Source organism: Saimiri boliviensis, chromosome 5 (genome assembly GCF_048565385.1).
Source record: "Saimiri boliviensis isolate mSaiBol1 chromosome 5, mSaiBol1.pri, whole genome shotgun sequence".
In the NCBI taxonomy this organism is placed as follows: domain Eukaryota; kingdom Metazoa; phylum Chordata; class Mammalia; order Primates; family Cebidae; genus Saimiri; species Saimiri boliviensis.
Window position 1 is genome coordinate 132,480,007 of NC_133453.1, and position 27,361 is coordinate 132,507,367.

At 45.8% G+C, this 27,361-nt stretch overlaps 1 protein-coding gene across 10 annotated transcripts in view; it reads right to left on the reverse strand.

The window, feature by feature from the left end:
- NTRK3 (neurotrophic receptor tyrosine kinase 3) overlaps positions 1–27,361 on the reverse strand; it is a 381,018-nt gene that overhangs the window by 226,870 nt on the left and 126,787 nt on the right. For 7 of the 10 annotated variants that reach the window (XM_074398624.1, XM_074398623.1, XM_074398626.1 and 4 more), the window contains 3 exon segments: positions 25,159–25,182; positions 23,620–23,684; positions 22,750–22,852 (listed from right to left, as the gene is read on the reverse strand). In XM_074398624.1, coding sequence (XP_074254725.1) covers positions 22,750–22,852; positions 23,620–23,684; positions 25,159–25,182 — 192 coding nt within the window. 10 annotated transcript variants of the gene reach the window in all.

Consider the following 27,361-nt stretch of genomic DNA (forward strand, 5'->3'; position numbering starts at 1 on the left):
TATTAATCCGCACAACAACCTTGAGTTACAGATATTGTAACTCCATTTTATACATGAGGAACGCAGGTTCAAGAAGGTTAGGCAAGGATGGTTAGTTTTATGTGTCAACTTGGCTAGATGGTAGTACTTAATTCCTAAACCCTAATCTTGGTGTCAGTGTGAAGATATTTTATACATGTGATTAACACCCATTATCAGTTGGTTTGAAGTCACAATTACCTTGATAATATAAATGGGCCTTTTGTAGTCACTTGAAGGTCTTAAGAGCAAAAACTGAGGCTTCCCAGAGAAGAAATCCTGCCTCAAGACTACAGTATCAACTCCTGCCTGAGTTCTCAGAATGCCAGCTGGTCCTACAGATTTAAAACTTGCCAGCCCTCACTGCTGCTTGAGCCAATTCCTTAAAATAAATCACACACACACACACACACACACACACACACACACACACACACACGATGGCAGCTAGTTATCTGTATGAGAGAGGCAGAGTGGAACATGATTTTTTCTGATTTAACAGAACGGTGAAAGATATGGCAGCTTCAGTACTGCCCATAGGCAGGACAGGCAAAAAGACCTTAGATTGCTCAATCAGAGAAACCCCTTTCCTTTTTTGGATAAAAATCCCATCTACCCATGGTAGTTGTCCACTGTCAGTAAGACTCTGGGAGGAGCTTCATAGAAGACAGAGACCTTGAAAGGGCACAAGTCTTCAAGTCTTCAGTGCCATGCTATAAGCCAACCCACATGAAAGTGAGGGATTAGTGCATACGGAAACCCCTCCAACAGCTGTTCATTCCTCACAGAGCCTCCACCTAAAGAGACGACAAACTCCTTACCTTTTGAGCACCAAAGCACAAAAGGACACTCTAGATACATCCCATAGGCTGTGGCTGGAGCAGCACAACCAGAAATCCATTCCATGAGATGCCAATGGACAGTTCTACACTAGAGACATTTTTCTGTGTAACTGGCCACTGGCAGGTTTTTCTGTGCTACTGAATTTCCCCTTGAGTCTAGCTTTCTTGCTATAAGGGACCTTCTCTGCCCACAAATAGCCAGGTATCTGGAGGAAGACATCTGCTTTGCCTGCAAAAGCAGAGCCAATCCTGGGTCAGTGAATATCACTTTCTAGAATATTTTAGCTGCAAATAGGACTAAGTTGCTGGTTTCAGTATGACAAGGTTGATGAGACATCAGGCACACATCCACTTTTGACGCTGAAAGAGGGTGACTTTTTATTGCATGCAGGTAGGTCTAGAACTGTTGCATGAGATCCTTTCCAGTTTGGACATAGGTAGATTATAGTTTTAAAATAAAATGTATTTCTCAGCCTCCTTCTGAAATCCATGGTACTGTCTCTAATGAAGATATGCATTTCCCTAGAACAATTTTTGTCTTTCCGACTGCAATCTGAGCTCATGCCTTGAAAATGTTTGGCCACTCGTTCCTTGCTGTGTGGGCCTCCTTAACAGTCTTTCATGAGGATAAAGATTACGGCTGCTGGCTGCTCACTTTGTCATCAGCACAATGTTTTGACTTTCAGTGAGTTGCCCTTGACAGCCTCATGCTGGTGGCACTTCCCAGCAATCGGCACTGAAGTTCAGTTACTTCAAATTGTGTGTGTGTCTGGTCCCTTTCCTGGCTGTCCGCCCTCTCCCAGTCCTTTCTGCAGCCTGAGCCATAGCATCTTCATGCTGTCTTGTCTCTTCCTGCTGCCAGTTCTGTGTGGCTGAGCTCAAGGAATCTATGACTGCAGGGGCAGTGAGGAGAGGGCGTTCCGAAACGTCTCACTGGCATCAGCAGGGAGATGGGAAGGAGGACAGAGGGGACAAGTTATCCGCCTGCAAGGGTGAAAGGCCAGAGCCAAGGGTTTAATTCTTTACTGACCAGTCCTTTTATGTCTAGAAGACAGAGCACCCAAATTGGGTTGCCTCTTTGATGGGACGCTGCTGGCTGTGACTCTTCCTGGGGCAAGCCCTTAAGTTCTCAAGTCCCGGCTCTCTTCATGGATTGGTATCTCAATCGACTTTAGCTAAGAGAGGCTGTGCATGGGATCTGATGACTGAGACTTCCTTCATCTTCCCAAATGACTAGGAAGGATCATCATAAATAATTCAAATTAAACTACACCTAGAGAGAGAAAGCATATCCCAGTGAGGCCGTGGACACAATTGTTACCACGGCTCCTCCTCCCCAGCTTACTCACAACATTGCATTTCCAGAAAACACCTGCAGCTCTCTTAGGTGCTGGAGAGCACTGGCCTGTCTACATTTAACATGTCAGAAACGACACTCCAGAATTAGGGAAGCATTCAAGGAAGGTCCAGAGACCTAGCCACTATACCTTAAAGAGTCATGGATGGTTGGGGTTAGAACAGACCTTAGCAAAGAGGTGTTCCAATCAGCTGGCACATTCCAAGTAATGTGAAGAGAAGATCAGAGAGAACAAGTGACTAGCTAAGGCCACACAGCCATGCAGTCCCAGAGGCAGGAGGAGAACCACATCTCCTTACTACTGGTGTAGTACGCTCTTCTAGTTCCACATACGCTGCTTCTCTGGGTCTGGATTGATCAGCAGGGCTGTATTTTTTTCTTGTGCTTCACACAGACTTTAAATAAAATAACTTCATAAAGTATTATACTTTATTCAAAAGAAAGGTACCTCATGAGTGGAAATACACACACACACACACACACACACACACACACACACACACCCCAGAAGCCCTGCCTTTCTCCCACCTCTGAAATCCCTAAAACTAAGCCAGTGGTGGCCACTTCCTAAGCGTGGACCACGTGGGAGTCCCTGTGCTGAGTGCTTCCCATGTGTAATTCCAGTCAAATCTCTCTGCACCCTCTCAAGAGAGTACCACTTGCATTTACAGATGAGGACAGCTGAGGTTCAGAAAGTTTAAGTGACTCACCCAAGTCAAAAAGAAAACCTTAAGTCTAGGACTTCAATTCCAGTCTTAGCCCACAGTGTGGACCCAAAGTCACTGCCTTCTGCTGCCTCCATTTCACTCTGCGAGCATTTGTCGGTGTCTATGTGGGCCTATGTCCAAGGATGCTGTTGTCAAGATTACATATTTTCATTGGTCCGCCCGACTTCCCCAGTGGTTTCTGCTCATGGCAGAGCTGCGTCCCTCAGGTCTCTGAAATGCCCCACAGCCGATGACCCATAATTGTTAATAGATGCAGCGGTGGCGACAGCGGCCAGCAGGGCAACGTTGGGTTGGCCTCTGCCAAGTTCCCCCTACCAGAGGTTCCCTGAATAAAGCCGGGCTGCAAACACGCACAGAGGGAGGCTGTGCTGGACCAAGGAGCCAAGCAGCCCTGGCCTATGTCTTCCCTGGGCTCATTCACATTTTATATATGCACACTTTACCATGCAGCCTCGGGGCAAATGGATTAGATTCTGAATTAACCAAGTGAAATGGCGTAATACACAAGCAACGTCAAAAGAAGAAAGAATGCAAGAAAGGAAAATGAGCTTTGCCAAGTAATGGAAAAGCTAGAGACGGGCTTATTGAATGACATGGGAGGATGCTTAAGAAATAGTGTCGGGTAAAAAAAAAATGGGTCAAACACCGTATGAATAGCTCAATAGCACTTTCACTTAAATGTATGTTTAAAATACGTATGGGAATACAGATACTTAGGTACAGATCTATCATTATGTAGATACATGTGCACATGTACATATATATATTTACATATGTATATCACACATACTATGCTAACAGTGGTAATTTTTGAATAAGATTACCACTAATTTTTAAACAATATGTTCTAGATTTTTATATAACAAACATACATTCCTTTTATAAAAATAAGCCCATAGGCCAGGCACCGTGCTCACACTTGTAAGGCCGAGGTGAGCAGATCGTTTGAGCTCAGGAGTTCAGGACCAAGCTGGGCAACATGGCAAAACCGTGTCTTTACAGAAAATACAGAATTAACCAGGCATGGCAGCATGTGCCTGCAGTCCAAGCTACTCAGGAGGCTAAAGTAAGAGGGTCACTTGAGCCCGGGAGTTGGAGGCCAGAGAGTCATGATTGCATTACTGCACTCCAGCCTCGGTGACAGAGTGAAACAATGTTTCAAAAAAAAAAGTCTACACAGTTCAAAATAAAGGCATGTGTCTTCCCGGGCACAATGCACAGTTCCAAGAGCCTCTGTTGGTCTGGAAGAACTAAAGAGGTCATGGCAGTGCCCCCCTCATACCAGGACTCTGTCTCCAAACTTCACAGCCTCCCTGTTCTGAAAGCCCTCCCTGCCCCAACTGTGGCCCATTCCCCGTCTGCCAAGAGCAATGAGAGACAGAAGGCCAAGGCCTATCCATTCGTAGACAGATAGGTCTAATTGGGAAGAATGGAGAAAGCCTGCCTGTGTGCGAAATAGCTCTGCAGGGAATGGCAAAATTAAAATATCATACCATCTTAGACCTGAACCCACCAAATAGAATGTACCATTTTCACTAAGTCCCAGGCAGCAGTGGGAGAAGCCAAACTGGAAGTGGTCACTACCTGGGCATCCAAAAGACCAACAAGGGGAAGGGGGCAAGATGCAGGGACATCCCAATGGCAGGCAAGGACAGGACCCCAAGGCAGAGAGCAAGTGACATCCTAGAGATACGGTGTTGGGCAAGTAGGGGCAGACCCAGGGCCAAGAGTCGGGATATTAGGAGACACTGACAATAGCCCATAGGCAAAGACCCGAGTACCAGGTAGAGGGATTCCAGTCTGAAAGCAACAACTAGACTCCAGGTTCTGAAAGATAAGCCATTCTCTTAAGAAAACCCTTGCTCACTAAGGACGAGAAGTGTGCCTTGCTTGCATCTGTATCCCACGGTGTCTAGCCCGGGGCCAGCATAGAGCAGGCCCTCCATGGAACCCACAGAATGGCAGACATCCCCAGATACACTCCTGCCATTTGGAGAAGACACGCATGTTGAGTTAGGAAGTAACAGCCACTATCACTACCTGCCTGGAGTTCATAGTCTACGCCGGGATCTTGGACATAGCACAAAAGGAGGTTCATTGCCCATCTTCCTCACCTCTGGCCTATCAGGGTTCAAACCTGGCGATCTTAAAAGGAAGAGCCTATATACGCAGTGGGTGCTCCTAACAACTCCCACCTCCTGCTACTTCCCATCCTTCTCACTCCATGCTCCCTCTAATCTACCCTCTCCAACTGACAGAATCAGAGAATGTTACAACTGAAAGGCATCCTGAGAAGCCCTCAATCCAAAACCCTCCAATTATATAGGATAAAAGTGAAGCTCAAAAGATATCCAAAGATAAATCTGAGTGTAGCCAGGGCTAGAACCCAGATTTCTATACCATTCCATGACACTTTCCAAAATAAAAATTTCAGAGGCCAAAAAATAGACTTGAGTCTCCCTCACTGGAAGCTAAAGCTTTGCTAAGCCAAGTGTGGCTGGCAGACCACTAGGACCAGCCTCATATAAGGAGCTTGGCAGAAATGCAGAACCTCAGGCCCTAGCCCAGACATATCAAGTCAGAATCTGCATTAACAAGATCTCCAGGGCTCCACATGCCCCATAAAGTTCAGGGAGCTACAAAGGAGAGAATTCTCTCTCTAATCCACTTGCACAGTCAGGCAAGAAAGAATCCCTCCCTCTCTCTGCCCATCCACCCCTCACTATTTTCCAACCCAACAGAGTGTCTGGAAATTGATGGCAATAACACAACAACAACAATGCTCCCATTTCTAGTCAGCGGATGCTTCTCCCCCCATCCATGGGGAGTCTTTGCAAGGCACTTAAATTTCTCTGTTAAGCAAACAGCACAACCACGCATGCTAAAACAGGTGGCAGATCACTGGTGAGGGCCCGGTGAGCCCCAAGCAGGCTGGGTCATTAAACACTGCAGTGGACAGGTACAGCAGCCAGACCTCACACTGAAGGTGGGGGAAATTCGGGCATTCAGTCACCTCACCAATGGAGCATGCTGCAGGGGGGACAGAAGAGGAGACAGTGTCCTGACCCCGACCTCTCCCACCTCAATTCCTGGTCCTTTGTCCTTAAGCCACCTCATACCTGACATGAAGCAAGGAGCTCATCCTTCCTGAAGCTCCTAAAAGAAGCAGGTACCGTAATTCTTGTTTCACAAGTTCACAGTGATAATCAAATAAGAACATGAAAGTGAAGCGCCAAGCACAGTGCCAGAGGCATTGTGGGAGCCCAATCAACAAGAGCTCTCCCTGCTCTGTTTTTGCCCCCACCCCTCCTATCCCTTTTGAGTTTCAAGGTTTGTGCTCTAGCAGAAAGAGGTGCGGGGCTGGGAGGCCGGGAAGGCCGGGAAGGCCGGGAAGGCCGGGAAGGCGCAGGCTTACAGCCTTAGCTTCCCACGGAAAATCACCTGAGCAGCTTTAGAAACAACCAAGACCAGGAGCCCATCCACTGTGATTCTGACCTACTGGCTAGGGGAGTAGCCTCGCTGCTGCAATTTTTTAAAGATCCCCATGTGATTCTAACATAAAACCAAGGCTATGAACCACAGCCACAATGGGACCTGTGGATTACTCACAGCTTTCCTGAATGCAGCAAAAATCATGATTTCGCCCCTCAACACATTAATTGAGTGATTACTACAAGGCCAGGGACTAAGCTAATTTGCTTTATATACACAATTTCATTTAATTCCCATAAAATCCTGCATGATCAGAATTATCCCTCTCATTTGTCAGCTGAGGGTGTGGAGGCCCAGAATGGTCCATAAGTCACTGTAAGTCCCACAGCTCCCAGGCAGCAGAACTGAGAGTCGACCCTAGACTGTCTAGCTCTGAATTTTAATGAGACTCAGTAGCATGACTGGGGAAAAAATCCTAGTGTCGTGGCATGGGAAAAAAAAAGCCATAGGACTAGCCAGATACTGCACAAAGTGGTGGGTTAAGAAAGAGGCAGTAAGGAAGAAAGAACATCAGATAAGCATGGAGGTGAGATCTCAGAAAAAGGCAAGTCAGCCCTAGTCTCTTCCTGTCTGTGGGCACCGTGGAGTCGGCAGAAGGAAGAAACCAAGACAAGAGCTGTTAGATGGAGCAGAGCATTCTCCCCCGGAATATCCCTGTCTCCATCTTACAGGCAATCTGCAGACACCAAAAGGAAAGATCCCAGATTATATCTTCATCACGGTAGTAACAAAACTAGGCATGGTCAGAGGAGGGGCTGCTGGTTCCAGCCCGTTGGATGCAATGCCCAAGGGGCCCAAAGGACATTCGTGTACCCTATGCTTTAGGCAGCCTGCTGACATGAGTGTTTGCAGTGAGCAAACCCAACAGCCTACTGGGAGGGGCAAAGCACTAATCAAATGCTTCTGTCAGTAACTATGCCAATTGCTACAGAGGGAAGGTGCATGTGGCACCTCAGCCTTAGGGAGCAGGTGACACGGTTGGTAGGAGTGGAAACCCTATAGCTCGGTGAGGCTGGGGATGCCTGGGCCCAATTTTTATTTCAGAACCAGGAGTCTACTACAGAACCCAATTTTCATTTCAGAGCCATGAACCTGCTACTGTGACTACAGAGCAGGGCACACGCTGAAGGGGCCAGGGCCAGAGGTACGCAGAAGGTCTGGCTTGAAAGGTAAGGTGGAGCCCAGAAGGAGTGGAGGGGTGGCAGTGGGCAAAGAGAGAAGGGACAACTTCAGGAGATATTTAAGTCACAAACACAGGATTGGGCTGTGCAAGAGCAGGGAGGGGTGAAGAGATGGAGACTGGGCGAGAAGACATGCCAAGAATGACTCCTACGTCTGTAATTTACAGGAAATTCATGGAGATACAGATGATGAGCAGTGGGTGGAAGATTGCCCCTGGGCATGGTTGGGGCTCCATGGCTGAGGCATCTACCCAGGCTGCTGCTTCACACCTGCCGAAGCTGCCTCCTTGAACCTGGATAGGGTCCTCCCGAGGCAGGTGGCTGCAGTCACCACCTCAGGTGCAATATGGAATTAAGGTTTCTGCCGGGAGGTGCTGTGTTGTCTCCCAAAGTATGAAAACTTGTTTCCTTGCAGAGAGAGGAACATAGAAGAAAGGGTTTGGAGGGTGGACTAAAGGCCCAGGACCGGAGTCACAAAATGACACCTTCACCTGCAACCCAATGTCCACCTGAGGCTGGATAAGCAGCTTACTGACTGATAAGAGGGAAGTGTGAAGCTGTTAGCTTAGGGAGTCTGACGCTGGTTTGTAGAAAGGCAGAACGCTCTCAGATGATTGCGAGGACTGAAGAATAACCTGTCCAGGGTTTTCTGCAGGTCCCTGGGCCAGGGACCCTTCAAGGTTCCCAGCAGCCCTAGGTCTCCTTATATTCTGACTATAAAATGTGTGATACTGACTAAGAGCATGTGGCTTGGAAGCCAGATAGACCTGCTGACCCTGCTCAGGGTCTATGAATCTCAGTTTTCTCATGTGTAAAAAAGCAGAGTGATAATATGGATTTCAGGGGACTGCTGTGTGGATTACTCACTGTCACAATATGGACAGTAACAACGATACAATTTGCTACTATTTGGTTGAGCAGTTACTGTGTTCTGAGTTCTAGATTCCAATTTCTGGTTTCTGTTTTAAGTCCCTTATTTCAGTTAATCCAATGAGCTGCCTAAGCCTTCAATACTTTATGTAATAAACCAACATCTCAAGGCAAACTGGGCTATCTATAAATGTAAAACACTGGTATTTTTATAGCAGTAACCTCGCAGGGGGCTGACATCACCCACGTTGCTACATGGCAAAGCCATCAAGCTGAACCACCAGCCCCAGGGGCTGAATTCAGCTCAGGGGATTTTTCTTTGCCATAGAGTCAGGATGTGGTTGAGGGTCAGGAAGGTGGGACAAGGAGAAGACAGAAGGGAGGCGAGGGACGGCCTTCTGCCTGCCACTGCCATAGTCTCACTGAGCCAGCCCGGTCTGCAGACACACAGGGCACTAACCTATCTCCATGAGTTTTAAGCAGGGTGAATGTTTAACAATGGCCATCTGGAAACTTGCATGGTCACTGGGGGAGGGGTGCAACAAAGCATCCTGTCAGGAGCCTGGCACTAAAGGCTATTGGTCACAGTGGTGGGAGACTCTGAGCAGCTGGGTTCGGAACGGTCCAGCACAGTGGCCCAAGCTATTTCTATGGCAAATGCACTCTCCTCTCCTTCAAGAAAGTGAACTCAGCCACCTCAGCCTGAGGATTGTCCGATGTCCCTGGAAGACCCCACACCACTCAGGACTTCAATTAGCCTAGGCGCCCGTGAGGTACAGAGCTACGCCAGGATCTGTACCACCACCAAGTGCATGGCTGTGGCTGTTCCTCCTTAGGCGGGAGACTTAGAGGGACCTGTGGGCGCCTGATGCCCTGGGGAGAGATTTTGAAATTATTCTTTCCCAAAGACCAGAGAGTAATAGGACTGTGGCATTACCTCTTTCCTCTCGAGGAAATGGCATTCAGGCCAACCTGGCCATTCCTGATCATGTAAGCTTGAGCTAATCGCTTTGTTCTCTCAATGGCCTTGGTGGTACAGCTACTGTGCAGGGCTGGATTAAGGTGTAGGTTGTGTCTGAAAACTGCTAGGCATATAATAATCACTCAATTAATTGTAGCTATTAATATTATGACCTGCTTCTTCAGATAGAAGCAGCTCTTGGTAGACTCCCCCACCTGATGATCAATTATTATTATTATTTTTTTTTTAAGACAGAGTCTCACTCTGTCACCCAGCCTAGAGTGCAGTGGCACAATCTTGGCTCACTGCAATCCCTGCCTCCTGGATTCCAGCAATTCTCCTGTCTCAGCCTCCCGAGTAGGTGAAATTACAGGTATGAACCACCATGCCCAGCTAATTTTTGTATTTTTAATAGAAAGGGGGTTTCGCCATGTTGGCCAGGCTGGTCTTGAACCCTTGACCTCAGGTGATCCGCCTGTCTTGGCCTCCCGAAGTGCTAGGGTCATTGGTGTGAGCCATCACTCCTGGCTTAATTTTTTTAAGGGTAACATGAAACTATGGGGTCTGAAACTCTGGCTTGCAGGCCAAATCTGGCTTGGCACCTGTTTTTTATAAATAAAGTTTTATTGGAACACAGCCATGCTCATTCATTTACATATTGAGTATGATTGTTTTCATACTACAACAGCATCCTTGGGTGGTTGCAACAGAAACCATATGGCCAGCAAAGTCTAAAATACTGACTCTGCTCTTTTATGAAACAGTTGGCAAATTCCTGATCTATACAATAGTTTCACAAACTTTAATGGCAGTGTGACCACATAGCCTGTTTTTAAGGAATGCAAACTCCCAGGGCATACTATCAAGGTATGAGATTCAGTAGATGTGACCCAGGAATCTGTATTTTAATCAGCCCCCTCTCCGCCCCCACTAATGACTGTCAAGTACGTGGCAAGAGGCAACACTATGGGAATCCTGCTCTGTGCAGTCAGCAATCCTAAGTGACACCAGAGCCGAAGCTTTCACCACAAAGGGGCAGATGGATGCTGGGTGGGGGAATGAGTCAGCCTCTAGATCCATCGTGGGAGGAACAGCTCCCCTGTCCTCCTGGGCCTCACATCTGCTTTGTTTTTAAGGTTCAATACAGAAAACTCAGAAGACATCACAAAGGATGAAATAAAAAAGCATCCCAAATCTCGCCACCCAAAGATCACTACTGTTTACATTCTGACCTATAATTCTATGTGATCCCAGTGTTTTTCCTAGGTATGTGTAGAAAAATATTTTCTTTTTATTTTACGACAACACAAAATGGGATCAGAGAAACTGCTCGGAGTCTTTTCTCACTTGGATTTATATTGTAAACATGTTCACATGTCAATACATATTGCTAAAATATCATTCTTGGTATGCAACTATAAAAATAGAATGCAGTAGATCTCTATGAGCTGATACTAAATCATCTCAAAGACAGGCTGTTAGCAGAAATAATGGCATCAAACAATATGAATACAAGCTTGCATTTGTGCAAAGGCAACAGAGAAACATGTGTCTTTGCATAAGCCTTGACTATCTCTGAAAGGATAAGAACCTCTAAATAATGGTTATCCCACTGGCAGGAAATCAGGGAGGGACTGAGGCTCGTGTTTTTACTCTATTATCTTTTATACTACGTATTAGGTTTTCTTCCCATTTGCGTATGTATCCTTTCAGAAACATTAAAAATCTACTTTTAAAAGTTGTCATTTTTAAGGTCTGCACTGTATTATATCATATATATGAACCATAATGTAGTAAGAGTTAACTAGTCGTTTTATGGTTAGAACTCTAAGTAATTCTTTATTATCAAGTTTACTCTGTAAGTCACAGTGGGATAAATACCCATATACACAAATACGGATAGCCGTTTGTGAATATCAGCTTAGGCGAAAATCTAAGAAGTGAGTCACTAGGACATGGGCTTTCATGATTTTAGGTTTCTAATAAAAATTGCCAAGCCACTTTCCAGAAAGCCTACCCCAATCTACACACTGGGCAGCAGCAAACGTTAGCGTCCATTTTCCAAGCTCTGGGATGGCCCCTGATTCCCGACGGCACTTCTCCTCAGAAGGGAGCAAGCACCACGCACGGCCCCATCGTGCTGGCATGCCCCCTGCAAAGCAGCTACGAAGCAGGGGGCTAGTGCTGTGGGAGCCATTTTCACACATAATGGCTCATAACAGTGCTCAAATCCGGCCTGCTTTCCCTAAGACCCAGGCCAACAACAGAACACCCCCTGCACCCCCTTTGACTGGTCCAAGGCCAACCCACTGAACCCCATCTATTTGGAAGGATGCACTTTTGACAGGCAGTTCCTGGAACTACCCGACGCCCTCCTTGGGGCTTCATGTCAAGGCCTGCCGGCAGATAGACAGACGCTGGCATTCTTCTGCCCCTGCCTGGGAACAGGTTCGCAGGGCTGCTGCAGCAGCACAGAGGCGCCTTTGAATTCAAGATGCCTGTCAGGTAGAGAGGCTGGGCATTTCCAGGACTAAACTGCTCTGGTCTTCTGCCAAATACGCAACTCTTATTCCACTGTAAAATGGAAGGCAGGGCAGGCTTCCAGTGTGAATACCAACTGCCAGAGCAGCAAGACTGGGAAGAATGGGATCCCAGCCACCACCCAGGGCAGCGTCTCTGAGGCCGGCGGACAGCCCGGGCAGCCCACCAACTTAACCCACGGGGCTTCCTCCGCCTGCCGACAGACCCACTCTGAGCCATTCTGGGGCCTGCCAGCACAAGCTTTTCCAGTCTTCTATACCCCCAACATTTCCTTCCACATCAGGGGTGGGAGGGACAGCAAAGATGGTAAAGAAGTTTCTAGAGAAAGAGAGGAATGGCAGCTTCCACAGCTAAAGGAGTCTGAGCTGGGAATGCCGCTGCCCACTGCCTCCTAGCCTCTCTGGGTTTCTGCCCCGACTCCTTCAGTGGGGACATCAGTGCTGATTGACCTGACAGTTATTACTGAAATCAACTGAGGCTGCAGAACCTTACAAGTCCCCTGGTGTGGAAAGAGGCGGCAGTTTGGTTTTGTACCAAGGAAGCCACTACAGAAACAGTTTTAGGAGAGAAGACAGGCCCAAAGAGGATAGAACTGAAACGCCTTAGAAGTAGTGGTTATAGAGGCCCGGCACGGTGGCTCATACCTGTAATCCCAGCACTTTGGGAGGCCAAGATGGGTGGATCACCTGAGGTTAGGAGTTCGAGACCAGCCTGACCAACATGGTGAAACCCCCATCTCTACTAAAAATAAGAAAAGAAAAGAAAAGAAAAGAAAAGAAAAAAAAAAAAGTAGTGGTTATAGTTTGTATTCTTAGAGTCACAAAATCCCAGCCCACAGACCTTTGAAGCAGGTTCATTTCACAACTGGCATTCAGGAAAAAACAAAAAGCAGAGAAGCGATCTAAGGTCCCAGGCCATAGGCCTGAAGTGTTTGCCAGTAACTTAACCCCTTGTTACTTAAAGCATGCCCCATAGAGCAGCGTTGTCTGGAACCCTGTAATAAATGCCGACTCTCGGCCTTCCCCAGACCTGTTGAACCAGAACCCACGTTTTTAACCAGATCCCCAGAATCTTCCAATATTCACTTGCAGGTTAAAGTTTGAGACGTACTGTTCATGTTATCAGCCACGGTGTCTCTACAGGTAGAGGGTGGTGGTTGCTAAACCCCAGCCATCATTCAGGATCACCCAGAGAAATTGCTTGTCCCTCACAGCACCCCAAGTCTGTTTCGTGGGTATGGGGTGAACCCCAGGCAACTGCACATTTAACGAGCTCCCAGCATTATCAGATGAGCTGGTCTGCAGACTACATAAACCACCTGAAGAACCAGTGAAATATGCTATGTCCATTGGATTGAGATCATTGTTCCTCAACCTTAGCTGCACATAGAAGTCATTAGAGGAATTAAAAAAGAATACCCAGGCCTGATTTAAGTGACCTGGATTGCGGTCTAGGTTTGGGAAAATTATATAATCTTACCAAGTGTTTAGAGTGCAGCTAAGATTGAGAACCTCCAATGTAGAGTAAACTCATTTAAAACCTAGGTTTGATACCAGGTACATGACACCTTGAGCAATTTAAGCATTTTCAGCAGCTTCTCATCTTTAAAGTAGGAATAATAGCCACCTGTGAAGACTCTATATTTAAAGATATATTAGATGTCGGGCACACAGTAGGTTCTCAACAAATGTTTGATGCCTATCATTCTCTTCCCCTACAATAATTAGAAGTAAAAAACCAACTGATATTCTTGTCTTTAAAAATCCCAGCTTCTCTCTAAAAGGAAGTACAGAAATAGCTGTTTCATCACCATTCAGGATAGACAAAGGAGCTAGGAGCTGAAGCCATGATGGATTTTGTATTCAGGAAGCAGAGCTGGCTTCGTGGACCAGTGACCTGGCTCCATGCTCAAAAGAACCTTGAGCTTGGGGTTTAATGCTGTGCTGTAGCTGTCTGGAAATTCTAATCTTTTTTGAGCATTTTTCACTGGGCCACGCAAATCAGATAGCTGATCCCTCTGGGGAAGAAGTCAGCAGCACGTTCGCCTCTGGCTTGTGGTAACAGAGTTGATACAAGAGAAAAGAATAAAGAGACAGGCACCAAAGCAACTTGGTTGGTCCCTGTCCTCTAAGTATGCTGGGGTAGTGAGGAAGAGAGACAGGAAGTGTTATTAACCCTTCTGAGTGCAAAGGCCAGAGAGAGACCAACCTCAGGCTTCTGCCTCCTTCCCTGGCAGTTCTGGGCCTGGGACAGGTGGCAGACACACCTGTTTGCTGGAAGCACAGCTGGCCGAAGGATGCTGTGCCTGCCCCTGCAGGGCAGTCCTCTGCCCTCCTCTGCACACCTCATCCTCTGTGAGGAACCACAGCACAAAGGACAGGAGGTGACGAGGAGCCGGGGCTGGGGATTTGCAGCCATTAGCTATGTGGCTGCTGTTATCAGCTTGTGGTTTGTCTCCCCCAGTCCAAAAACGTGTTTTCTGGTTAGCAGTTGTTTTGATCTCTCTGTTTGGCTGTCTTGGGATTCCAAGGCTGCTCTTTGGCCATCCTAACGCCCTTTGCAGAGTTCACAGGAGAATGAGCTGCGAAACCATGGGTCGTGAGTACTGCCCCCACATGACGGCTCTCATTAGCCAAAGTCTACCATCATGCCTCTTCTGTGGAAGCGAAAGCTCCCAAGACCCAGAGAAGGATATTCAGAGAGAGAAATAATGTGCCATGAGAAGAGAGGAGCGGGTCTGTTGGAGCAATTTCTACAACCTGACTTTGCAGGGGGTGAAAAACATTCAGAGTAAAGAAGGATGTGGGGAAGTCAAGGCTGGCAGCCCCAGCCCCTCCTGGTTTTCCATCCTGTACCATGATAGTGCAGGGTAACTGGCGTGGTGAGTAAGTATGTCACCATGATTCTTGGTGAAAAATAAAATACTAAAGTTCGTGACTTTTAAAGAGCCAGAAATTAGTTTGAATTTGCTTTTATTCCTAGCTTTTAAAAACCTCATTTACTAACCCATTGACTGTTACAGTTTTCTAGGGTGTGAAATTACTGTGACAGCCAGCACTTTTGGGAAAGCTGGGTGACACCCACAGTAGGGCATAAGGCAGGTGACTCTAACCTGTCACATGAGTGGCAGGGGGACAAAAGGGGAAGAACTTCTAAAGTGAGTAAGGTATCAAGGCGGGTATCAAGGGTCAGAGCCAGTTGCAACAACGCAAGTTAGTAAGCACGGTGTTCTGCTGCCAAAACTACACGAATCTGAGACGCCATCGCTTTGGCTGTAGAGCCAAGCATAGTGGTCATCCTTGGCGCTGCTGAACAGGATACACAGGCCTGACAAGAAGAGCCAGCTAGCAGGTAGCCATGGAGAAAAAAATATTTTGCATCAGGCTCTATTTCAAGGGAATTCCCTTCCAGTGGGAGAGTAGATGCAAGGGAACAGGTGGTTCCCTGGAGCCTTCAGAGCAAGGAATGAGTACAGGAGAATCGGGGCAGTTCAGCCTTCACACGACCAATAGTGACCGTGTAGGGAATTCTGTGATGATTCACTGCACACCTGAAAAACTCCCACAAAGGACAGGGCAGCGAAAGCACGCCAGAAAAACACATGTGGCTTTCCAGCCTTCTCAAAGCTCCAAGCGTCACACTCTAGAACTCAGTCATCAAGTGGGTGGGGCTTTGTTTGAATCAGAGTCTGTCCATGAAGTCCAAGCCAAAGGAGGAGAAGCAGAAGACCCCTGGCTTCTGTAAGTTTCATCCTGCCTGTGAATCTGCTACAAACTTAACCTCTTTAAATTAGAAGTGATCAAATACTAGGAGTATTTGAGGGAGGAGGGTGGTTGGAAGCTCTGTCAAACGTCAGAAAAGAGACGGCATGCAAGCATTTGCTATGCGAATATGTGGATCACAACACAGGAAAGAAGCCAGAAACCGCTCTCAACATTGTGTTCAAAGAGTCATCTTACACCAGGAGTCACAAGTACAGGATCATGACAAGGGCCACAGGTGCCTTCCTCCCCTGCACATGTCAATTCAGAGGAGGAAGTAGAAAAAGAAGTCAAGAAGAAAGAAAACAAGGAGGAAGAATGGACCTATCTTGGGAAGCCAGGAAACACAATTCCTTTACCTGGTTTCAATTCTGCCTTGCACTGTTCTTGGTTTCCAAATCCTTGTTAAATAGTGATCAAAAAGGTATATCGTGCAGGAGAAAGAAACTATTTTACTCAACGATGCCAATAGTGCTTTCATCCATGGTCCAAGCCCCCTTTCCATCACCTCAGATGTCTCCTATCGCACATCACGCTTCTGGTACCAATTCCCCTGCTCTGGACACATTGAATTTGCTTTGATTCCTAGCTTTTATGGCTAGAGACATAAGGACACTCTGTCCCAGCTGAGAAAGAAATGCCAACCTACATCATCAAACCGCACGTGTCCAAGATCCCTCCCCACCTCTACCTCCATCCACCTGGAAGAAACTCTTCTCAGTGCAACGCCCCAAGGTTAGGAGAGAAAGCAGAAATGACTCCTTCCCAAGTCTAATCACTCCCTTAACCAAGGGGTGAAACCCAGAAGGATAACAAGATCATTCAACGCGGCAGCAGTCCCTGAGATCTTTTGGCAGGAGCTGGTCCCTCCAAATCAAGACTCTGGCAGGATTCTACAATCCACTCAGAGGACAGTTACCATCTGTTTATGGAAAAAAAAATGTTAATAGCCCCCAATCATAATCAAATAGGCAACCACTCTACTTTAAGTACCTATTAACTAACGCTAATTGACAATGGAACAGTCCTGCAAGTGCCCAGGCCCATCAGAGGCTCCAGCACACACCCAGCCATTAGGAAGAAAGGCCAGCCACTGCCGACGAGCCACTGGAGGCATCGCCGGAAGCCCAAGCAGCAGTTCTTGATGCTCTTCCTTCCCGGCCTTCCAGCTCCACCACCCTGCCACGCCCTGTGTCTCTGGCATGTCTGAAAAGAAATAAAGTTCTTGGAGCCTACTCCTCCAACAGCACCTATCTTTCCCCAAGGCTAGGAGTGCCCCATGTTGGAGAAAATGGATTAATAAGAGAATTTTTGAAAGCTCCATTTAAATGGGATGGCATTGAGAGCTAAGTAAACAGAGCCTTGGAGGGATGGAGCTGACGTCTTCCTAACCCAGTAACTTCACTTCCCTGACCCTCCCAGGTCCTCTGCACAAGCCAAGTATGTGGAAAAGCAGGGCCAGGAGGCTCTCACTAGCTGTGTGCTCCAGCACCTCACTGCATCTCTCTGGGTCTCAGTTTCCTTAGCTGTACAATGGGCACATTAATAGCCTAATAAGCCGAAGGTCTGTTTCAGCTCTGATAAACCATCGTTCTGTTTTCTCCATGGGAATAAGAGGAAGCCAAGAAGTATGAAGAAACTCTCACAGTATCTCTGATCTAGAAGTATTTAAAGATACTTACGAGGTGGTCAAGAGGAAGAGGCCAAATAATGCACATTCTTTTTACAGGCTGCAAAAGATCCATACACCTGCTTCTTTTTCTATTAAATAATTATAACACTCACCTTATATGAAAACTACAGGGTATTTTTATTATTGTTCAGACACGCTAACACCAATTGGCTGGTTACTGTTCAAATGACCACGTGAAATGATGATGGTGCACTATGGATGTGGACAGTGGGGTGGCCAAGACAAAGGAGTTTGGGCGTTAGTGTTGCTATGGAAAGTGGGTGGAGCTAAAACTCACTCAGTTTCTTCGCCTGGAAATGCAGATACAGGAGAGCCCAGCCAGATCATTGTCACAGTCGTCCGATGCCTAATTTACCAGTAGTTTATGAGAATGAATTTGGCCCAAATTCTGAACCATCTCACTTACAGGCCCAGGATGCAAGGGTGCACTCTAGTTAGTTGTTAAAATGCTGAAATATTTTTATATATTTCTGTAGCTGCAGTAAATAGCCCTTACCCTAGCCCCACAAGTACCCACCTCCCAATCACCTGGACCCATGATCTGAAAATCAAAGAGTTAATTAATGCCTAGCACAGCAGGCACCTACAGAGCCCTGCTCCAGCAGAAGAGCAGGCTGCTAGGGCAGTGCCCAGGACACACCAAATACATCACAAATCACCCCTGCCACTCTAAGGCATTAGACTTCATCAACAGCGAAAAGAAAGCCCCGGTGTACACTTTGCACCATATTAAACCTTTGTGATTCCAAGAGAAGATGAGCTTGTGTCCTAAGGTGACCCCCTCCCCAAGCCAAAATTTTAATCAACAACATAGCAGTTGGTAAAAGGAAGGAGGGATCTGAGACAAAGCATCTTCAGTTTGTTTCTATGAGATCTGGTTAATATATTCATCTCCCATAAAATGGGCATCCATTGGAATTCCTACACCTAACCAACAGAGACAGATCTCTAACATATGACAAGGAAATAAAGCAAGATGCAAATCACTCAGAGTATAAGTTAATATACTTAAATTAAAACACAAAGTAATGCATTTTTAAAGTGTATTCATAGATATGCATGTGTGTATGTCTACATATGGATATATAGAGACAAATGCATATATGTGTACATATACATATAGGTAGAAGGATAAAAATGAACTGGTTACCAGCCTTGGCCACTCATCTTTCATGCAGCAGAAGTGGTTGCTAATTTGGCAGTCTGGGAGGTGTGAGTTTATCTGGGAGACAGCCATGAGGGGAGAGACAGCCAACAGAGACAGAGACAGAGATACAGGGAAAGACGCTTCAACAAGTGAACTGGAGGATGCTGAACTCAGGCTAGTGGCTGCCTGTGGAGTCAGGAATGGGAATGGGACTAAAGGGTTTTAGTTTTATCAGTCATATGTTATATCTGACAAAAGTAAAGCATTAGATGTAAATATAAGACCAAACAGTAAGTCGTTGATTCTAGGCAGAGGGAATATGGGTGTTTGTTATATTGTCTTTTTTATATTTTTTTATTTCTCAGAAGGAATTAAAGCTATTAGTAGGCCCTCCTTATCAACACACCTGGCCCTCAGATGTGGACGGGGAATTGTTTATGAGTTTTCCTCATCATCATCACTCTAATTCCCACTACCCAGACATCTCAGATTTCCCAATTAGCTCTAACTAGCCCACTGCTGATTTATAAGTGGTGCTTTTTTATTATTAAAATTAAAGTCATTCATTTCTAAGTTCAACAAGCAATCGTAGCCGGGCGCGGTGGCTCAAGCCTGTAATCCCAGCACCTTGGGAGGCCGAGGCGGGTGGATCACGAGGTCAAAAGATCAAGACCATCCTGGTCAACATGGTGAAACCCCCGTCTCTACTTAAAAAATACAAAACAAAAAACAAAAAACAAAAACAAACAAACCAAAAAAAAAAAAAAAAAAAAAACAAGCAATCGTCAAATGCTGTGATGTTTCAGGCATAGTGGGCTGAGTGATCTGTGGTTTCTGCCATAGGTCGCTCCTGGTCAAGTAGGACAGACAGATGGTCTATCAGCAAAGAAATGACACTGTACTGGGACTAGAGCATAATAAAGGCATTTTACTAAATGTTGTGTAGGACAAAAGAGGGCATGACTGGGTCTTGGATGGGCAGCCCTTCCTGGAAGGCAATAAAAGGCGCGTACGAAGGTTCATATATAAAGAAAAGAAGGGAGAAATGGTTCCCGTGGAGCCTTTTTATATGCCAGTTACACACAGATCTCGACACTCACAGCAACCCAGGGAGGGAGGTAGTAAGTATTATTACCATTCTGATGTTGAGGAAACAGAGGCACCGAGAAGGTAAGTAACTTTGCTGAAGTCAGTAGGCAATTAACTGGCATTGTAGATTCTCACCCAGATTTGAAAATTCAAAACTGAAACTGGGGTGGAGGTGAGACGAGGGTTTCCCTAAGTCAAAGGTGGGGAAATTCTGGTACCCATGCCGTCACTCTCTATCCAAGACTGTGATGCACGCTGGCAATAATATATCAAAGGCAGCTTGAGGCATTTGTTTGTGTCAAAGAAAAGAGTCCAACTCGGTAAAATATTTGAAGAGATTTATTCTGAGCCAAATATGAGTGACCAGTGGCCTGTGACAGAGCCCTCAGGAGATCCTGAGGACATGTGCCCAAGGTGGCTGGGCCACAACTTGATTTTATACAGTTTAAGGAGACGTAAGGCGTCAATCAGTACATGTAAGATGTACATTCGTTCAGACCAGAAAGGCAGGACAACTGGAAGCAGGGGCTTCCAAGTCATAGGCATATTCAAAGATTTTCTAATTGGCAGTTGGTTGAAAGTTATTTTCAATAGGAAGGTTCCATAAGAGGTTATGGACACCAAGGTTTTATGATGCAGATCCAGCCTCCAGGTAGCGGGCTTCAGAGAGAATAGATTGCAAATGTTTCTCATCAGACTTCAAGAGTCTCTTCCACCAAAATTCCAAAAGGAAGGAGAGTATAATAAGGCATGTGTGGCTCCCTCCTCCCCATCACAGCCTGAACTAGTTTTTCAGGTTAACTTTGGGATGCCCTTGTTGAGAAGAGAGATGTATTCAGATGATTGGGGGGCTTAGAATTTTATTTTTGGTTTGCACTTATTTATCCTAAAGTGAGACCTAAACATAATCTGACTTCATGAAGATCAAAGAGATTCAGGCTTAATTCTAAACAAGGCGAGTCTTAGATACACCATCTCATCTTGCCTATAACTCCAGTCGACCTTCTTTAAGTTACCTGACTTTACAATAGAGGATATTTCACTTCCACCTATGTGGACATGTTCTCCTGGCCCAACCAGGGCCAAGAAAGGAGGCTCAGCCTGGGAGAGGGAAGCAGGGGCTGGGAGAAGCTCTGAGGACAGCTGAGGGCAGGCACTACCCTGGGTGCTGCCTAATCCATCCGACATGGGGACATGCTGTTCCAGAAACCGGATGACAATTAATAGGAAAAATCTGCTCTCACAGCACTGCCAAGCATGTCGCAGTGTCTCAGCTGGTGGTGCGCCTCCTCAGGGGAAGAGCAATAATGCCCCATTCTTTCCTTTGGTCAAGGCCCTGATGTTTTCTCAGGTGGAAGGAGGAAGAGCTAGGAAAGCTCCCTGCATGGTAGGAAAACTTTGTATAGGCAATAGCGCCAGTCTGCAAAACCAGGAGCCTAAGGATTATCCAAAGATTGAATGCTGTGAGCTCACTCAGGGGTCGCCTCATCTTCTAGACCTAGAAAACCCTATTTGGCACGTCGTGAGTGTTCACAGATAAGATATCTCCAATCTAGGTGCCTAAGAGTGGTCTGATTTTGTCGAAGTCACCTGGCTTCCAGTCAAACTTCTATCCTGTCTTTATCATTTGCCTGCCTATGTCTTTCTCTTGGTCAAAATATCTCAGATGACTTAAGAAAAACTAGCTTGCTTCGCTGTGACTTGATCAGGCTCATCAAAAGCAAACAGTGCAGTGCAAAGGCAGAAACCCTCTGGAAACAGGGTACTCTGTCCCCGTTTTTTGTTTGTTGTTTGTTTTTGAGACAGGGTCTCACTTTGTTGCCTAGGCTGAAGTGCAGTGATGCGATCACAGCTCACTGCTGCCTTGACCTCCTCTGCACAGTCAGTCTTCCCACCTCAGCCTCCTGAGTACCTGGGACTACAGGGTTTTCTACCCTTCTAATCCTCTCTGGGTATCTCCCTATATATCAGTGTTCTGAATTTTCAAGGGTCACAGAGACTTCCAAGAAGATAGTAAAAGCTATGGACTAGCTCAGTTCCATGCTCAAACACTCCAATATTCACATACAACTCAGGGGATCACTGTCCCTGTGAAAGCCACTCATGCACTCTTCTTCAGTCCCTGAGCCCCACGGTCCCCCACCACAGACACAAACTCATCCATAAAACCCACAGAAATTCATCTCTCTACACATCCCATATTCTCACCAGATAACACCAACCTGAGTCCTAGCTCAGCAACCTGATAGCCTGTCAAACCTTCTCTTGTCCCTCCCTACCCACCCCTACCCAACATCACCATACATGGAAACCCCAGCTGGGAGTGTATCTTGAAATTCAGGTTTGTTTTGGAGCTGGCATCCAGCTTCCCTCGAGCCATTTGGTCACATTCGTCTCTGAGACCAGGCAGGTGGATGCTAATTCACCATTTAACCCCTCTCATGCCAGTCCCTTTAACCGAGCCTTGGCAAAGAGCCACATCCCACAACCCCACCCTGCCGCAGTGGAGTGGAGCACTGTATGTCATGGAAGCCAGCCAGCAGATTTAGCAATCGTGTTGCTCTTGGCATCTACTCTGGGACTCAGTGTCGAGCTACGTGCTGAGATCCCGTTGCATGGGCAGCTTTTCAACGCCAGAGTCTCCCACCCTACGTCTTGCTGCGCTTACGCCTTCCCAACACAGCTTCAAAAACAAGAGGAAAACCGTGTCCTCAGACTAGGAGTCCCTTTGCCCACCAATAATAAAAATAAACCAAAGTTCCTTTTCATTTGCCCTGAAGTCCAGCTTCCTTTCCAAATTATCTTCATTGCATAAGCCCATCTAAGCAACGTGTACCAGCAGTCAAAGCAAAACCGTGTGGATCCATGGTTTGGTTGCCACAGATCCCGACACCGCCTTCAATCCCTAATTAACAAGAACAAGGAGCTAACAGGAGTTTCCAGCAGTACCACTTAGGCCCCACGACCAGAGGCCCTCTCAGAGAGCAATCACAGATCCCAACAGTACCTTTTGACCAAAAGCAGTCATGTTTCCCTGTGACACCCTTGAAAATGAAACTCCCACCTTACCCTTCATTCCAAACTTGGACCGTCGACCATACTTGTTGATCATAATGAAGAGAACCACCAACAGGACGCAGGCAAAAGCAGCGAGTCCAACTGCTATGGATACCTACGAGGAACCAGAAACAGACAGTCAGCGACAGCCGTGGAAAACCCAAGTGCTTTGAAAATAATGTGTGTGCCCAGATGAGAACCAGTCCTACTGCCATAGAAAGTGTACCTTTCTCAGAACTGCAATACTGAGTAAGGACTTTAGAAGAAGAAATTTGTGAGACCATAAGAACATTTCAAAATATATCAATTACTCAGTTTGATTAGAGAAAGTTCCATAATTCAATGTGCTGAGCCCCTTCTCACCTGGGGCCATTCTAACAGATGCAAAAACAAGCCTAGAGAGGCTTCTAATTTTGTTTTAATTAGCAAGTGAATTCTGCATCTTCATGTTAAAACGCCTTATATAATATTCTTATCCAGGAAAGTCTAAAGGATCTAGACTCTTAAAAAAAAATCCTTTCTCCTCTCCAGAAGAATCTGAGGCTCTGAAATCATAGGAGTGGGCACTTGAAAACCCCACCCAAGGAGATGCCCTGAGGAACTTGGCCTTTTGTAGAAGGCTTGTACAGTTAGCAGCCCCTGCAAATCAGGCCCAGCTCTGCTCCTAATAGACTGGGGATTTTCTGAACCCTAAAGACTTCCTCCAACAATGAACTATCACCAGCAAATAAGGAAGGTTTAAACTGCTTGAAGGCAGTTCAATTTCATCACTTTTTTTTTTTCAAAGTTTCAAGATGGTATTTGGAAAAGTCAGCAACACAAATGAAGTCTGAAAATGACTATGCCAGTCAATGCATGCCTCTTGATCAAGAAGTGACTCACCCCAAAAGTGTCTTCTTCTGGTTTGTGGGTCACAGTGATAGGAGGTGTGGGACTCACTTCGTCAACTGAAAACCAAACACAAAAAGGAGGAGGAAGGTTAGCTTCCTGCCCGGGGAGGCTCAGCCACAGTCTCTGCCCAACTCCCAAGCTCCTTTGATATTTCCTCATGGAGAACATCCTCTGGAAGCCAGGCTCTTGCAGTCTGCCTTCCCCAGGTTTTGCAGGACCCCCCAGAGACCAGATTCTTATCTGACCATCTGGCTGGGGTTACAGTTCAAGGACAGGCTCCAGAGGAATAAAGGACATTCACTCCCGTTCCCTACGCCCACCCCAGAGAAAATAATATAACCTGCGCGACTTGGGCCATGAGCTATAGAATAGAAAAAAGCAGCATGGATTGGGAACCTGGCCAGGGTCTGGATTAGGCAAATGTTACTGGTGGTAGCAGCTGTTGCTGACATTCTGCTATTCTTTGCCACAGGCATTCCTTTTCCTCACCCTCCCTCTTCTGTGCCCTCCCTCTTTCCTTCTTTACCCCTCAGTGAGAGTCGGGAGGCCTGGGGATCCATCAAACAGCCCACTATCCATTCCCCTAACACTGATTTCAGAACACAATGGCAGCTCAAGTTAAAAAACAGAAACATCTGACCGGGAAATACCACCTTTACCCGGCAAGCCAAGGATGGGAAGCCAAGTATCAATTTTCCCCGCACTCCACCATCTAGAATTCACCTCCTTGACAAGAAATGGCCCCCATTCAGAATTCTCTGAAGGAACATTCTGCAAGATTACAAGTCCTCTAAGACCGAGGACAACTAGAGGAATCACAGATGATACTGACATCAGTGCCAAAAAGCCAAGGGTGTTTCTAAACAGCATCTACTATCTCAGGCCAGACACGGAGCAGAAATGGCAGCAGTTGCTGCTGTATTTCCACCTTCCATGGCGAAAAAAAGAAAAAGGAATAAATAGGTTCCCCACAGTCCATAAACAAAACCCCAAATTCTTTTAGGATTGTCTAGCCCTAGCCCCAAATCACTTATAAACTGAGCCTCAATAATTCCACTTGAGGACACATTCGCCTATCAGGAAACCTTGTAAATCAAGCTCTCATGGGGTGAGTCCTGGCCAAATGCTCAGGTTCTTGAAGCAGGTGAGAAACACTAGCAGGTTTATAGGTTCCATATTCTCTCTCCAAGAACAACTAAGATGATCAACAGGGTCTATTGAGGCACATGAAACCCCATGTCCATCCTCACAAAGCCCCTGTCTACCCAGGTAGAGATCCGCAGCATCGGGAGACCTTAGGAAACTCCCTGGGGGCAAGTGAACCACAGAGAGATTACCCAAGAAAAGTGGGCTTGGACCTGCCCAAAAAGCATTGCTACTTTTCAGTTCCTTTCACACAGTACACTGAGATCCCTTCAGCTGCCATGGGCCAGGGATGATGTGGAATAGGAGAGAGGGCTATTTAAATTCAATAGTTACCGATAGTACCAGAATAAATCAGTTTCAAAGCAACAGGTAAAGCAGACTTACACAAGATAAAGTTATCCGTGCTCTCTGCAAAAAAAGGACAAAGAGATAATTAACAAATTTAATAAAAAACCAGAACAGACACACTACATGGTCCTAATAGCTATAATCTCTCCCATTCACCATGATTTCCTGTTCCCATGGCAATTGACAGACTAAAATCTATGGCACATCACCCTTCTCCCCACACCAAGCTACCACTTTAGGGGGTGATCCTCCGAATGGAGAAGGAATGAGAGAGAAAGTTCCTGGTTTCAAGGCAGGTGGCCCACCTAGGAACAAGAAACCAAACCGGTTCCGTTATGAGACGGGGAATTAAACCAGACCCTCGGTTTCATTCACAGCTCTTCCATAGGGACCCAAAGTGCTGGGAATGGGGCCACAGGGTGGACTCCCCTAGACATTCCTTGAAAATGCCAGGTATGATCTTAAGATAAAATTCTTCAAAGTAATATGCAGAGTTGATTCTAGTAGGTCACTGAGAAATTCTTGGGAATCCCTCTAGAATCTGCCCGTCCTGCAGATGGTAATGTGTTATTTGATCTTTGGTCTCTAGAAATAGCTCACCTAATAATGAAAGCTAATCCTTGTCGCACATTGATTATGAGCCAGGGACAGTGCTAAATGGTTCATCTAACAGATCACTCAATCCTTATTACCATTCTAAGAGGTGGTAACATTATTCCCACTTAACAGATAAGGAAACAGGCTTATACAGATTAAGTAACTAATTGGATGCCACTCATTTAAGAAGAAATTGGAGCTGGATTCAAATCCTAATCAAGTCTTTGCCTGCTCTACCAGAGATGCTCAAACTTTAGCATATAACAGAAGCACCCAGAGGGTAATTGCTACCGACCTCCAATAAAAGGTGAGGATTCCTTGGATAAATGGATGATATCAGGACTGAACCAGGGAAAGTACAAGATGTGCCTGGAATGGCTTGCAATACTAGAAAGTAAGAAAGCGCTCAGAGATTAATGGAGGCCTGGAGACAGGACATAGGAGCCAATGTACAGGGGATTTCAATGGCCAAATGTAGGATCATTTAAGCAACAAAAGGATGATAGTCCTGGATTGTTACGGATGGGATTTTGTCCTCCCAAAATCCACATATGAAACTGTAACCCCTAGTATTTCAGAATGTGACTGTATTTGGAGAAAAGGTCTTTAAAGATGAATTAAAGTTAAAATGAGGTCATTAGGGTAAGTCCTAATCAAATATGACTGATGTCCTTATGAGAGAAAATTTCAAGGTAAACACACATGAACAGAGGGAAAATCACATGACCACCCATTTACAATGTAAAGACTGCCATTTACAATCCAAGGAGACAGGCCTCAGAAGAAACCATCCCTGCTAACACCTTGATCTCAGACTTCCAGACTTCCAGATCTCAGAGTTGTGAGGAAATACATTTCTGTTGTTTAAGCCACCCAATCTATGGTATTTCACTGCTGTGACATTCCTAACAAATGAATATCAGCCATAGAACAAAATAAATATCCATGAGTCCATACTGATACAAATAAATAAGTCAATAAATAAAAGGTGGAAGAATGGAATGCTCTTATGGGAGAATTCTGATTTTTAAACATAGAAGGAATGACAGAAGTAGAAAAATCATCATTTCACAAATACTGCAGTAATTGTTTCAGGCAAGAATCATCAATGAATGTTAAAATTAGAGTGTGAAAGAAGGATGAGAAACAAGCTATTTATGTGGTTTTAAAATATTATACCGATGACTGACAAAGGGCAAAATCATCTGTTTGCAGCAGAGAAAACTGGCAGACACCACCTTGACCAAGTGATAAAGTTAACACCTTCAGTACCAAAACCTATCGACATCACGCACCCCTGAAACAATGCACTGAAAGGGCAGAGCATCACTTCTGTGGAGTTCCTGCCAAAAATGCGTAACTAGAATTTAATCGTTAGGAAAAAAAAAATCAGAAAAATCCGAATGGAAAGACTGTCTCCAAAAACATTAGTATTCTTAGAAAGGTCCAAGATCATGAAAGACTAAGACTGGGGAACTGTCCCAGATTTAGAGTGGATGACACAGTAACTCAGTGCAGTGTGTAGTTCTGATGAATTGGATCCTAGACAAGGAAAAAGCATCAATGAGGCAACTGGTAAAATGTAATCCACGTCTGTACACTAGATAATAGTGATGGACCCACATTAACCTCCTGGTTTTGA